At 54.8% G+C, this 13,197-nt stretch overlaps 4 protein-coding genes across 4 annotated transcripts; all 4 read left to right on the top strand.

Moving 5' to 3' along the window:
* Nucleotides 1-1,741: 1,741 nt before the first annotated feature.
* HER10_EVM0004911 (MYND finger) lies at nt 1,742-3,493 on the top strand (the record flags this gene model as incomplete). Its single annotated transcript, XM_035474539.1, has 3 exons — nt 1,742-2,183; nt 2,283-2,535; nt 2,599-3,493. The coding sequence occupies 3 exons, from the start codon at nt 1,742-1,744 to the stop codon at nt 3,491-3,493; spliced, it is 1,590 nt and encodes a 529-aa protein (XP_035334905.1).
* A 337-nt stretch (nt 3,494-3,830) lies between these two features.
* On the top strand, nt 3,831-5,021 carry HER10_EVM0004892 (uncharacterized protein). Its single transcript, XM_035474520.1, has one exon. It carries the CDS (start codon nt 3,972-3,974, stop codon nt 4,962-4,964), a length of 993 nt encoding a protein of 330 aa, XP_035334903.1. The 5' UTR covers nt 3,831-3,971; the 3' UTR covers nt 4,965-5,021.
* Nucleotides 5,022-5,559: 538 nt separating this feature from the next.
* On the top strand, nt 5,560-6,853 carry HER10_EVM0003920 (uncharacterized protein). The gene is made up of 3 exons (XM_035473581.1): nt 5,560-6,216; nt 6,348-6,512; nt 6,583-6,853. The coding sequence occupies exons 1-3, from the start codon at nt 5,879-5,881 to the stop codon at nt 6,635-6,637; spliced, it is 558 nt and encodes a 185-aa protein (XP_035334840.1). The 5' UTR covers nt 5,560-5,878; the 3' UTR covers nt 6,638-6,853.
* A 249-nt stretch (nt 6,854-7,102) lies between these two features.
* HER10_EVM0010147 (26S protease regulatory subunit 6A) lies at nt 7,103-9,677 on the top strand. Its single transcript, XM_035479616.1, has 4 exons — nt 7,103-7,607; nt 7,683-8,098; nt 8,151-8,785; nt 8,842-9,677. The coding sequence occupies exons 1-4, from the start codon at nt 7,297-7,299 to the stop codon at nt 8,860-8,862; spliced, it is 1,383 nt and encodes a 460-aa protein (XP_035335282.1). The 5' UTR covers nt 7,103-7,296; the 3' UTR covers nt 8,863-9,677.
* The last annotated feature ends 3,520 nt before the right edge of the window (nt 9,678-13,197 follow it).

The following is a 13,197-nucleotide window of genomic DNA, read 5'->3' as shown; positions in this document are numbered from 1 at the left end:
AAGCTCGTGAAGTTGATAGTGTTTGTCTTTGTCCGGACACCCTTCACCTTGTTGTGTTTAATTGCTAGAAATCACTTCTTTCAGTGGTCTCTTTGTTGGGTATCCTTCGTCCAGTGAAGGGACGTAAGGTAGGTACAAGGACGATGGAGAGCTTCTAGGGTCGAGAGATGGAAGCAGCAAGCAAATTAGCTCCTCCTCGTTGATACTTTGATCTGAGGATCTCCTACAAGCGCCCCCCTTCACACAGATGGGCCTGGAGTGACCCGCATCACAGGAGTCAAGCCGCACTTCCTCTCAGCTGCGGGCCTTAGAGCATGCGGCTTCTTCAAGATGACGGGGCGGGCTATTGCTCAAAAACAAAGTAGAACTTCCTTACTGTTGAAGATTCCAAATAAACCTTTCCTCGACAACATCCTCTTTCTTTCTAGACGTTGCTAGAAAAGAGAAACTCCAAAAGTTGCAGCTGATCCATCACCACAGCCACCCAGCGAGGGCTCTCATCTGAAGCAGAATATCTGGAAAATAAGATCCCAAGATGGCGTCCTCCTGCCTCCAGGAATTTCCTCGCGCCTCAGGCTCAGGCGACGACGGCGGACCAGCAAGGAAGGAACCCGAATCGTTCTGCTGCCAGCTCGCTACTTCCACTCCCATCACCCGCCCCGAAGAATTCGCCAAACTCCTCGATCTCATCGTCCATCAATCCAAGGAGAACGATCCTGCCGCTGGCATCGTCTTCGCATTTCTCAACTTTTCGAAGAGCAACTGCCTGTTTCCCCTGGCCTGCCTCGTCCACTTCCTCGAGGCATTCGTCCCTCAACCTATCATCACTTACCTTACGAGCGACTCTTGCCTCAGTGCCGCAAAGAGCATTGATACCATCCTCATGGAGGCCGAGAAGTCAGAGCAGAGACTTTACAAGGACGCGAAGCGCAGCTGCTTCCCATCGACCGGCCGAAACCATTTCCTCCGGCTGATGAACGCATCTGGTCCCGCAGTACCCATTTCTCAAATTGCCCTTCCACCCCAATACCTCATTTCCTGTTTATCAGACTAATCTTCATCGCAGCCCAAGGGTGAAAAAAGTGCGGCTGGTGCCATTCGCAGAGGCCTTCCCGAGCTTGACTATACCCTCTTCCAGGAAGATCTTCCTTCTCATTTCGATCGTTCCAAGCGGTACGACAGCTTGCCCGGCGACCCGGTGAACTACCTCTTCTCGGCTCTGCCGCAAATCCAGGAGGACGACGCAGGCTTCAAGGGAAGCAAGAAGTCTGCAGATTATAGTCGCCGGTTCGCCCTGGCCCTCTGGCCCTATGCCAACTCCAGCATCGAGGATATCGTTGCCAAGTCCGAAGACAAGGCTGCCTCTGACTTGTGGTGGGCCGCGCGCTTCGCTTTCTCTCTCTGGGATAAATCCGACTTGTCTATTCGGTGCTCCTTCACCCAGCTTCTTGGCGAGATCGCCTTGTACCACAACTCTGAGATTGTCGATAATCCTGCTCCTGTCAAGCCAAACCACCTTTGCGAAGCTGTTGATGGTGACATCTGTCCCGGAGAGGCATACGTTCAGAAGCATAAGTGGCTGAAGTATGCCCGCTGGATTCATCGTGGAAGAAAGGACGAGGATGCCGACATCAAGGTTCGTCTGGGCAGCAAGTGTGACTTGAACGAGCTCTTGAGCATCGAGAAGTGCGTTACCTGCGGTCACGAGCGCCAGGTGTCTCGCTGTGGAGCGAAGAAGCCCATGCACCACTGCAGCGGCTGCTACGTCGAGTGGTTTCCACACCTTCGCCGAACGTACTGCGGCCCAAAGTGCCAGAAGAAGGACTGGAAGACGCACTTTGAGGAGTGTCAGCGTCACAAGCACTTCATCCGAGCTGTCTGGATACTGAAAGGCATCGCGGACAAGTTCATGGCCGCGACTTTTTCTGGCCAGGCCGTTGATATCTCCCCGATCGAGGTCCGTGATAACAAGACCAAGGCGCTCGACCTCAACGGCGTCCCCCGCTTCGCCGTCACCCCGGCTGCGTGTGCTGTCGGACCCTGGGTGGGTGAGCAGGTGTTCCCTCTCGGCAAGTCGTACTTGGCGGACAAGAGCAATGAGGACCGCGCGAGAGCATTGGCTTGGGATGCCGGTGACAACCTCTACTACCACCTTCAGACTATCATTCGTCAAATCGTCACCCGTAAGTGTCGCTCTCCGGCTTGTGTCTTCACAGCGTCTTTTTATCCCATTCATCTTATTTGGGAGACGAACAGTAGGCTGAACTAACCCATGGCGATAGCGCTTTGTGACGACGTGGTTGAGATGCAGATGTTCCTGCGCAATGCCAACAGTATTACCTCTCTTGCTGCTGATCGATGCCGCGAAGGCCCCGCCATCCATACTGCCAAAGGCAAGGACCCGATGTTCTGGCCTCATCCCGTTCTGAATTGCCGACTGAAGGGAAGCGACGATTTGTTCATCATCGACCTTCTTGGAGCCAAGTTCGGCTTTAACGAGATCCTCCTCCCGGGCGAGGTATGGGTCAAGTCTAGGTACTCCTCCAAAGTAGACACGATCCCATTGGCGAAGATGAGGCTAACTAGGAAATGATGCAGGCTTGCGTACTGCGTTGGCTCAACGGTTGTCACGGACATGACGCCTTACTGGTTTCCCCGCGAGCAGCAGGGTCTCGTCTCTTGCCGTGACGAGGTCGCCTACACTTGGAGGTCGTGCATCAAGACGTACATCGCCGCCAAGTGGCCCAACGTTCCAGGACCCTTTGCCTTGTCGCATCTGAAGGAGCAGTTGTTCAGGGAGAGGACTTACATGTTCATGGTCCACTCGGACGACATCTTCAGGGAGGCCACCAACCGTCTGCGCGAGGAGAGACTCTTCCGGCAGTACCTTGTCCACGACCCGAACCCGTACTCTCACGAGTTTGCCATTGGCGTCACCAACTGTCAGAAGGAGTGCGATGTCTACGAGAAGATCTGGATGGATCGGCGCGTGTTCGATGTCATCGTCAAGGGTGAGCTCAGCGAGCAAAACCAGCTGCTGCCCGCGGGGTCCGAGACCATTCGCCTCGTCGCACTTTGGGTCGACCGCTTGATCAAGCACGGCCAGAAGGTCAAGTTTGACTCAGTCGGGCTCCTTGGCCCTCGCATGGCCAAGCACTACAATATCTGTACCACGCACTCGTTGGACGAGCTTCGCGAAATTTCCACGCCCTGGCTCCTGTGGCATGGTATCTCCAAGGATTCATCCCAAAAGTTCTTTGAGCAGTGCAAAGGCATCGTCACCGACTACATCAATTCGAATGCGGCGACGCCCGATCAGCTGCTTAGTAAAATGGCGTCGTCCGACGGCCTCGCTAAGTACCTGCAGACCTTGTCGATGGAGGATGCGCAAGAGTTCTTGGAGATTGGATCAATGATTGAGTCTCCTCATAACGGTGCATCGATCAAGCAGCTACGAAAGGAGCTCGCGGAGCAAGCCAGGGACAAGAAGTGAGGCAGTTTGTGAAATGAACTCCGTTCGTTTCTTTCTAGTACCAGAGACACAGCCCCTACTAGGTATGGCATAGCAGAGAACGGGATTTGGGAAGCGCGCTTTCGTTAGGAAGAAAACGGTCTTTTTGTGACTTTGCAGAATACCCTTGAGCTTGGTAAATGGAACATCGAAGAGTTTATTTTGAGGTTCCCGTCTATTGAGGAATCGAAGTGAGGTGAAATCGAAATGCTGAAGCGTCGTCAAACAAGTCGCTGTGATTGGCCAATGAGCGCTGACCGTCGATGTCGTGCACGGGCCATATGAAATTTGTCCGACTGGCGATTGAAGCTCGGGAGCTCCAGCAACTTTTTCCCATCACCAGGTGCACCCCATCACGCCGGCAGGACAGACATCTCCTGCTCTTCAGACACGTACGTCAATTCCCCAGACGATCATTGCAGACTTGCTATTTGGATTGATACTGACGAGCTCTTTCAGGATGCCACCGAGGTTACCACAACAGGCCGCTCGCGCCCTGCGCAGGCTGGCGACGACTTCAACCCCCATCACACGATCCTTCACCACCACGACCTCCTTCCTCGCCGCCCCGGCTGCCGCAAGCCTCCGTCTCCCCGCCGACTATGTTCCCGCGACGAAGCCTCCCTCCGCCCGTCCTCCCGAAACCCGCAAGTCCCAGCTCATCAGGACCTACACCTCCCTCCTCCGCACGACGCCCCTGATCCTCTTCTTCCAGCACAGCAACCTGACGGCAGACGAGTGGTCCGCCGTCCGCCGCGAGCTCAACAGCGCCCTCGTCGCCGCCACGCCCGCGGGAACCAACAGTCCCCTCGACGGCCGCGAGGTCCACCTCCAGGTCCTGCGCACGCGCATGTTCAACGTCGCGCTCAAGCTGGCCGAGTTCTACGACCCCGAGGTCGCCAAGGCCAAGGCCGGCACGCGGACGGGGCCCCGCGGACCCTTGGTACACGATCTGAGTATGGCGGCCTACGAGGCGATGAAGGATTTCGAGGTCCCTGAGGACTCGGCGTACGCGCAGATCTCGCCGCTGCTGTGCGGTCCCACGGCGGCGCTGGTCTTCCCCGCCGTCTCGCCCGCACACCTCGCGGCCGCGCTCAAGATCCTGGCGCCGGGCCCGGGCAAGTTTGCGGCGCCGCCGAGGAAGAAGAACCCGGGGTACTACGAGCCCCTGTGCCAGAGCGCGCTGCAGAAGCTGCTGCTCGTCGGTGGACGGGTCGAGGGCGATGTGTTTGACGTTGATGGCGTCAAGTGGGTTGGTGGTATCGAGGGTGGTCTCGATGGCCTGCGGGCGCAGCTTGTGCATATGCTCCAGAGCGCTGGATTGGGTCTTACTACTGCTCTTGAGGGCGGAAGCAAGAGCCTTTGGTTGGCGTTGGAGGGCCGGAGGACGCAGTTGGAGGATGAGGGGAAGCCTAAGGAGAGCGCGAGCGCGGAGGAGACAAAGTCCGAGTAGAGGGATGCGTGGGAGGATGGTGTATGATAGTGCTGTAAAAGTCTGTATTATCACGGGATACGGATCTCTACTATAGAGCTAAACTATTTGTTCATGGCATTGAAGTTGGGTATGACTGTATTCAGCAGGGTTGCATGTGAATTACTGCCAAGTCATGATTCCCTTGATGAAAGTGCAGTGTTGTTCGTGGTTTCTCTGAGCATCAATAAGCGTCGCGCCGTTTCTTTTACGGATATCGAAGAAGCCTAAATGGACTGCCGTACATGACCGTTCAAGACGGGGGAGGCGACGTTAGCAACATTTGGCAAGCCTCCTCGAGATAATTCCAGGCACCACAGCCTTGTTGAGACCCGGGACTGATCATAAGAAATTGTAGCAGCACATCTTGTATCGAATAATATTCGAGACTAACAGACATACAGTTCGTCTCAGCCGCCTCAGTTAAGAGTAAGTTTGACAAGAGCCCTGGAGACGAAAGAGTGAGGTGGACGGTTCATTCTGGCCGGGCCGGCAAAATGCGGGGCGAGAGCCACTAACAGCGACCGCTGCAGGTGACCTGCATGAACGCGCCGCCGAACCGGAAAAAGACCCCTAATTAAGCCTGGAGCGCGAGTTCCAGGTGTCCTCCAGCTACCTCCACGCAGTACCTGACGCCATGGCATTGCGCGTTTCTGAGCTCCCAAAAGTCCCCAAGCTGACGTACCTCGAACATCGGACTTGAACAGCTTCACCACCTCTGACGAACAACACCACGACAGCATCAGCGTACGAATCTGTCTCGAGAACCCCGTAATCGCCTAGTACAACATCGAAGCCTTTCCTCCGAACCTCTGCCTAGCCCTGCGAAACCCCGCGATCCCTTCCAGCTCCCACCCATACCACAACAACACAACAGAACCCAAGAAACATACATCATGGACTTTGCTCCCTACCAATCCTCCCCGCCGGAGCGCGAACGAGCCCTCTCCCCGCCCCTCGCGTCGCCGCGCGCCTCGGCCGACATTCGAAGACCCTTTTCGCCGTACGGCCAGCCGTCGCCCCCGCCCTTGCAACACCCACAACCGCAGCGCGGATGGCAGCCGAACCTGCCAGGGTCCTATCCCACGGCGGACGCACACCGGGAGGGCGTAAGCGAGTTCGATACGAGCCTAGGGATCAGGCTGGATTACGAGGCTGCGCTGGCGTATTTGGCGTTTCCGCCGTTGGGTGCGATATTATTGTTGATTGGGGAGCGGAATAGTGATTATGTGAGGTACGTGGGGTGTTGTCCTGGGGTTTCGAGGCTCTGGCAATAATGCGGCGGCCTTTCTACGAGCGAGGCATTTTGCAGGGCATTCGAGTTTCAAGTCCAGCTTTATACAACGGGTCGCTAACATCAAGCAGATTTCATGCATGGCAGTCGGCACTGCTGTTCACGGCCGTCATGATCTTTCACCTGGTGTTCCTCTCATGGTCCAAGTTCCTGAGCTGGTTCTTCTTCATCGGCGACCTATTTGTCATGGTGTGGTTGGCGTTGAAGGCGTACCAAGATGCGGATACGCTAGATAGGTATGTTTGTTGGTGGAGCGGAGAATGAGCCCATTGCTAAGGGGACATTGCACTGACTATGAGTACTTAGATTCGAGGTTCCCGTACTTGGCGCGCTGGCCAGCCGGATTCTTGACGACGAATGAACTTTGACGACTCGACGAGAAGCTTGAGGGAAAGGAATTACTGTGTTGTAAGATGGCGAGGGAAGTGCCTTGATGACTTATTGTTGTGCATATCATATACCCTTTTAATCAGTCGGAGAGAGAGAAGCATCTCGACCTAGGCCAGCTGGTCTTCTTGTCTCATAGATGTACAATGTTGTCTGTATGAATGACAAGAGAATTGAGTCAGGAGTGTCACGACAAGATACCTAGAAATGAGTAAGTAAGGTGATTCCAGTAATAATATCTCATCGTTGAGGTGAGATGAGCTCAGCAACATCGTACCGTGTACTGGTACGTTTCTGCACAGTCAAAAGCACTGTAGCCGGATCCGGTCGGACTTTCCTCCTAGCGCTTTCCGGCCTAGCCACTGGACGCACAGGGCAACACCAGGCTGATTACGCGACTGTTGCTTGCCTTGAGGTCCAGCTCGAGCCTCACTGCCCAGTACCTCACCCACGCAGCTCCGAAGCTGTCCCTTTCTGCTCCATCACAAACCCACGACGACACACCGGTATCGACCCGACCCGACCCCATCACCAATCTCCCTCACGCTTTGACGACAGACACGGCGAATTGTATCTTTGACGAACATCTACCTTTAATATCCCCCTTCCGTCCCCCACACACACCCCGCCACCATGTCGACCCTTGAAGAGCTCGACGACCTCGATCGTCAGGACAAGAACGACAAGAGAGATGAGGGCGACAAGGATAAGAAGGACAAGAAGCCCACCAACGACGGTGATGCCGAAATGGAGGATGCTGAGAAGGAGGAAGACATCCTTGACGACGAGATCCTGAACCTCAGCACGCAGGACATCCAGACACGCAAACGGCTGCTCGAGAACGACTCCAGAATCATGCGCAGCGAGCTGCAACGGTTGACGCACGAGAAGGCAACTATGGGGGAGAAGATCAAGGAGAACCTCGACAAGATTGCTAACAACCGGTATGCTACTTGCTTCCCTCCCTCACCCTTGACGACCGATGACGAAATGGACAACTGACATAAGCCACCGTACAGACAATTACCCTACCTCGTGGGCAACGTCGTCGAACTCCTCGATCTCGACCCTACTGCCGAGTCATTGGAGGAGGGTGCCAACATCGATCTGGACGCCACCCGCGTGGGCAAGTCCGCAGTCATCAAGACCTCCACAAGACAAACCATCTTCCTCCCGTTGATCGGTCTGGTCGACCCCACCACCCTGAAGCCTGGCGACCTCATTGGCGTCAATAAGGACTCTTACCTCATTCTCGACACGCTTCCGGCCGAGTACGACAGCAGAGTCAAGGCCATGGAGGTCGATGAGAAGCCGACAGAGAAGTACACGGACGTTGGTGGTCTCGACAAGCAGATTGAGGAGCTGGTCGAGGCCATCGTCTGGCCCATGAAGGAGGCGGAGCGGTTCAAGAAGATTGGCATCAAGGCGCCAAAGGGTACGACCGAATACCAGAGGCTCATTAGGCGATATACTGACCATACTTATAGGTGCCCTGATGTACGGCCCCCCCGGTACCGGAAAGACGCTGCTGGCCCGAGCCTGCGCAGCACAAACCGACGCTACATTCCTCAAGCTTGCCGGTCCTCAGTTGGTTCAGATGTTCATTGGAGATGGTGCTAAGCTTGTGCGCGACTGCTTCGCCTTGGCAAAGGAGAAGGCCCCCGCGATTATCTTCATTGACGAGTTGGATGCCGTCGGTACGAAGCGTTTCGACAGCGAGAAGAGCGGCGACAGAGAAGTCCAGCGAACTATGCTTGAGCTTCTGAACCAGCTTGACGGTTTCGCATCAGACGACCGCATCAAGGTGCTGGCCGCTACCAACCGTGTGGACGTCTTGGATCCTGCGCTACTTCGTTCAGGCCGTCTCGACCGAAAGATTGAGTTCCCCCTGCCGAACGAGGAAGCGCGTGCGCAGATTCTTAAGATTCACTCTCGCAAGATGAGGGTCGACCCCGCCGTCAACTGGGGCGAGCTGGCCCGCAGCACGGACGAGTTTGGTGGTGCCATGCTCAAGGCCGTCTGTGTGGAGGCCGGTATGATTGCTCTCCGTATGGGCAAGAACAAGATTAGCCACGAGCATTACGTGGATGCCATTGCCGAGGTGCAAGCCAAGAAGAAGGACGTGAGTGTTGAGACCTGCAGCTCCCACATTGTTGTATGCATACTGACTCTTTGCAGACGGTCAACTTCTACGCTTAATCCATTCACGTGTTGGGTGATGCCGCCGCTGGGTATCTGGGGTTATTGCTTCTGGCGGGAACGGGAATGCATAGAGGAGTCGAATGCGATAGACAACAACTTTGTACGATTACCACGGACACTCAAGCGGCCCTATAGGAATGGAAAGCAGGGTGATTGTGATCCCAGCAAGCAGTCCCATTACGCTTCCCGTTGATACTTGCCATGGCGGATGTGCCGTTTGTGAATTCGATGTTTGAACATGGGAAAGTGAGGCCTCTTGCCAAGTGGCGTTCTCGGTGAGGGGAACACGGGGCAGAAGCTATCCACATTTGGAGACGGCCAAGTATACTGAAAGTTTGACACCCTGACTGAAGCCTACGATAGTTATCAATGATCGGCACCCGAGAGGCGAGAAGCAAATACGCGTTCAGCTTCACGGTCTCCAAAAAGGATCGGCAAGCTGTCAGGAACACCTCGCAAGATATCAAAACTCAGGCTACTGCAGGTCGTAGGACCTTGTCGAGCTGAGGCCGATCTCTGTTGCGAGGCCAGCACAGGCACAGGGTTGTGAGTGAGCAGGCATTCGAGAGATGGTTGCAGGTATGCATGGCATGCACGCTCTTCACAAGTTGCGATCTTCCCCCGGGTAAGGGCTATGATCTGGCTGCTTACGTAGGTGCCATCCGTATTGTCGTTTCTGGGATCCATGTTTCTTGGGGTCCTTGGGACGAACGGCCAATGATGAAGGTCAATGGCATTGATGAGGAGGAATTGGGAACCTGTGGGAGGTGTTGCAGGCACGGCCATGGTAGCCGAGTATCTTGAGCATCGCGTATAGGAGAGTATGTACTTCGTAAATGGGCTGCTATATCGTGTGGCGTTGTATACCTACCTCGGCATCGTAGTACGTTCCCTAAGCCTCTTCCGCGAGCTGTCTTTGGAGTATCATTGGCGGTGCGAAGTCTGGGGCTTTCATTACATTATTCTCTGCGTAGAGACTAGGTGCGCAATGCAGATGGACAGGAGATTTGGGCCGTTCCTTGGAGGGTTGCCAGACCTTGGTTTTCCTCCCCGAAGAGGGCTGATCCCTACCTGGTTTGGGGTCGCTTCGAGGTTCTGGGGGGGTGGTTCGCTGGTGGACAGGGGATCTCAAGATGGAAGTCAAGTCCTAGCGTGCTCCCCTTTTTGTGGCTTTTTTGTTGCTTCTTCTTTTGCTTTCTGCTCAGCATTGGTGACGACGATGGGTGAATTTGCTGTGAAAAGTGGTATGAGGGCGTTTGATGGTGAGGGTTTGGGGTGACATCGTGGGAGGCGAGTTTTTGGCGATGCCCACTTGTCACCCAGTTTGGTGACGATGTAGTTGTCTGTCCAAGTGGGCAAACCGGCAAGCTGCTTCGGCTGTGTCGTGTCTGTGTGGAAATCGGCAGCGTCAATGTAGGTCCAGAGTTCCAGTATGCAGCTTTCTCGGAACCTTTTTTTCTCGCTATTTTCCTAACGAGTAATGCCTTGCTCCCCTCATTCACTGAATCGGTGCTGCGTTTCTGGGTGTCATGGTCTCATGTTAATGACACCGTACCGTTGCGGCGGGCGTGGAGATGGGAAGAGGTGGCACGGTGTGCTGTGCCCAGGTGTGCAGTTTGTTACCGAGAGTTCGGACCATGGCCGAGGGGCGAGACCGATGACGCCACCGCGGCTGAAGGGGCGGAAAGCTGGCGGAGAGGGAAGTTTGGGCAGATGGGAAGTAAGAAGCTTATTCTCTCCCATTCTCCCGTTCCCCCTTGCGCTGTTTCTTACTGTCCACGCTATCGTCTTCTAAGGTACTCGATGCATTGCGTGATGGGCCAAAGTTGGCGGTAAGCCTTACAAGGTGAGACATGAACTTTTCGGCCCCCGATCTGGGGGGGAGAAGCCGCCGGCGGGAGTTAGGTTTAGAGGGAAAGTATCGCGGCCGGCCCCATCTGCCGCCCGGGGCTCCACATCCGACTTCACTACGTACCTACCTCAAGTACCTTGGTTCCTTTGTACCGGTCCAGGCATGTTGATGAGTGTGGACGAAAAGCCTGGCGGCTAAATTTCTAAATCTCTTGTTGATCGTCATAAATCATGCATTTTTCTTCCCTGTTGAGGGCGAGTAGTCGCTGCAGTTCATCTCGTCTTTTTCCTCACAGCTAGTGTTCTTATTCCCAGCTGTCTCCATTCCAATGGGCTCGAAAGAGGCACCCGACACTTCATCTATTGTTAGAACGATTGACACGTTTTTTTTTTTTCTTGACAGTTCTCTAAAAGGGTCAAGATTTACCCATTGTCCAGCTGCTCAGGGGAAAAGACGAGGATGCAAGATGCAGCGTGTTCCCAGAAGAACGAAGCAGCTAGTAGTGGCGTCGATGCTGATCTTCTCAGCCACGCTTGTCCTGCCGTTTGACACGAGGGGATCGTCGGCCGTTGGAAAGAAAGTAAAGCAGCAACACACAGACAATTGAGGCAAAAAGCCGTCTTTTACTGCCTGACTCCTCAACGGTCAAGGCCGAGGCGGCATAGGGACTAGAGTTGCTAGTCACCAATGAACAGTCCGCATACGCCGAAATGACGCTCTTTTCCCCCTTCCAGAAAACCAATCATGGGTGGTAGACTTCTTGCCAGGGGGTGTGTATTGTTGTGTGTGGTGTGAATACCGGCAGTTAAGATGCAGGGGAGCGGCACATATAGGTCCTTCCATGCCTCCCCGCTTTCCTCCAAGTGATGGACTGCCCCGGTAGCCCGTAGGCGCGGACCAACGACGTCTCAAGACGTTGATGGGCTTCTCGGCTTGGCTGTTTGTTAGTGCTTCTACTCTGTTGGAGGTAACCCAAGCTCGTTGCCCGCGTTCCCTTTCCTTGGCTATGCTATGATTTGGCCCATTTCCCTTTTGCTTTGCCTGCCGGTGCCGTGCCGAGTGCCTCCATGCGGCTGTATTCGAATGAGGTCAGGCAGACCCGGTTGAAGTCGAGCGCATGGAAAGGACCAATACTACCTTACCCGAGCCTCCTCTCTCTTATGTCGTCTCGCCACCGCGACCCAGAGAAACAACCGCCGCGGTGACGATCTCTATTGTGCTGAGGCATGGTAATGGGTACTGTAATGCAGTGCAGGGCGAGGCGAGGCAGCGGCTGGGTATTATCCCATCTATACCACCATCCCCGTCTACGATCGACGCAACCCCAGGACGGATTTCTCCTTGCTCTCCACCATCACCGCCTTTCATCCCTACGTCCCTAGCCACGTTCTATCTCGAAATCCTGTTCTGGCAGAATCCCCGAATGCAAGTATGCACTTTCTTGGGAGACAGGGGAGCCTGGAGACAGCCATAGCAACATCCCCCGGACCGTGATTCGGAGAGAATTCACCGACTTGGCCCGATCTGGCAACGTAGGAGCGTAGTACCTGACGTATTCAGCGCCCATCTGAAAGCTGCAGACAGACGAGCTCCGGCACGCAAGGAACAGGGAGTCTGTTTCTGGAGGAGAGTAGAGAAGCGACGTAGTGTCCCTTACTGGCTGGGGGGCCGGTGGCCGTTTTCTGCCATGCGAGATTGGGGCTCATGCGTTGGTGTTTGCTACCTAGATCACAAGGTTCTGTTTCTGGACGAGGACTGCGACTTTGTGGCTTGTAAGCCCCATGTCTTTTTCATGTTCGAGATGACAGATCACGCCCAGACGCCCCCTTTATCCTGTCTCTGCCATGTTCTGGAACGAGAGGTTATCATTGAGGTTTAGGCTCGGAGCACGGTTCTACCACTGTCGTCAGGCTTCATCTCCTTGTTCTTCATGCCCTGGTGCCTCACCCAAGAAGTCATGGGTCTTGGTAGCGATATCTTGTCGCGTCGTCATTCTCGGTTTGAGGCTTGAACGCCATGTCACGCTGGCATACACAGAGGTCCAAAAATGTATCAGCCAAACGGATCAACTGATGTATTCGCTTCAACGCAGTGTACCAAGCAAGTGCTCCCCACAGTCCTTTTCGTTTCCTATCCCTCTCTATTCGGACGTTTACACAGACTATTCTGGAAGGCGAAAAAACAAGGAAACCCGTTCGAGCACCGTTGTTCCCATGTGGAGTTCAGGTCGGATGGGCACACCCACCTTCTGGTACCTCTTGCAGCAGAGCCCTGCGTCAGAGGTAGACCGGGGTTGCGGACATTTCACGGGCGCATCTGCAGATGCAGAGACGACGCAGTGCCACAGTGGCAGCCTTCCCATTGTCGCGGTCTTGGGATGGGATGGTCTGCCCGATGCTGATTTGTGCCTGCGTCGTCCGGTGACTCCGATATCTGCCAAAAATACCCCCGTCATCTCAAGACTGAGGCTACACAAACGA

The sequence above is a fragment of the Colletotrichum scovillei genome (genome assembly GCF_011075155.1).
Source record: "Colletotrichum scovillei strain TJNH1 chromosome Unknown Contig00004, whole genome shotgun sequence".
In the NCBI taxonomy this organism is placed as follows: Eukaryota; Fungi; Ascomycota; class Sordariomycetes; order Glomerellales; family Glomerellaceae; genus Colletotrichum; species Colletotrichum scovillei.
Note: the sequence above shows the minus strand (reverse complement) of the source record. Positions and strands in the feature narration are given on the sequence as shown.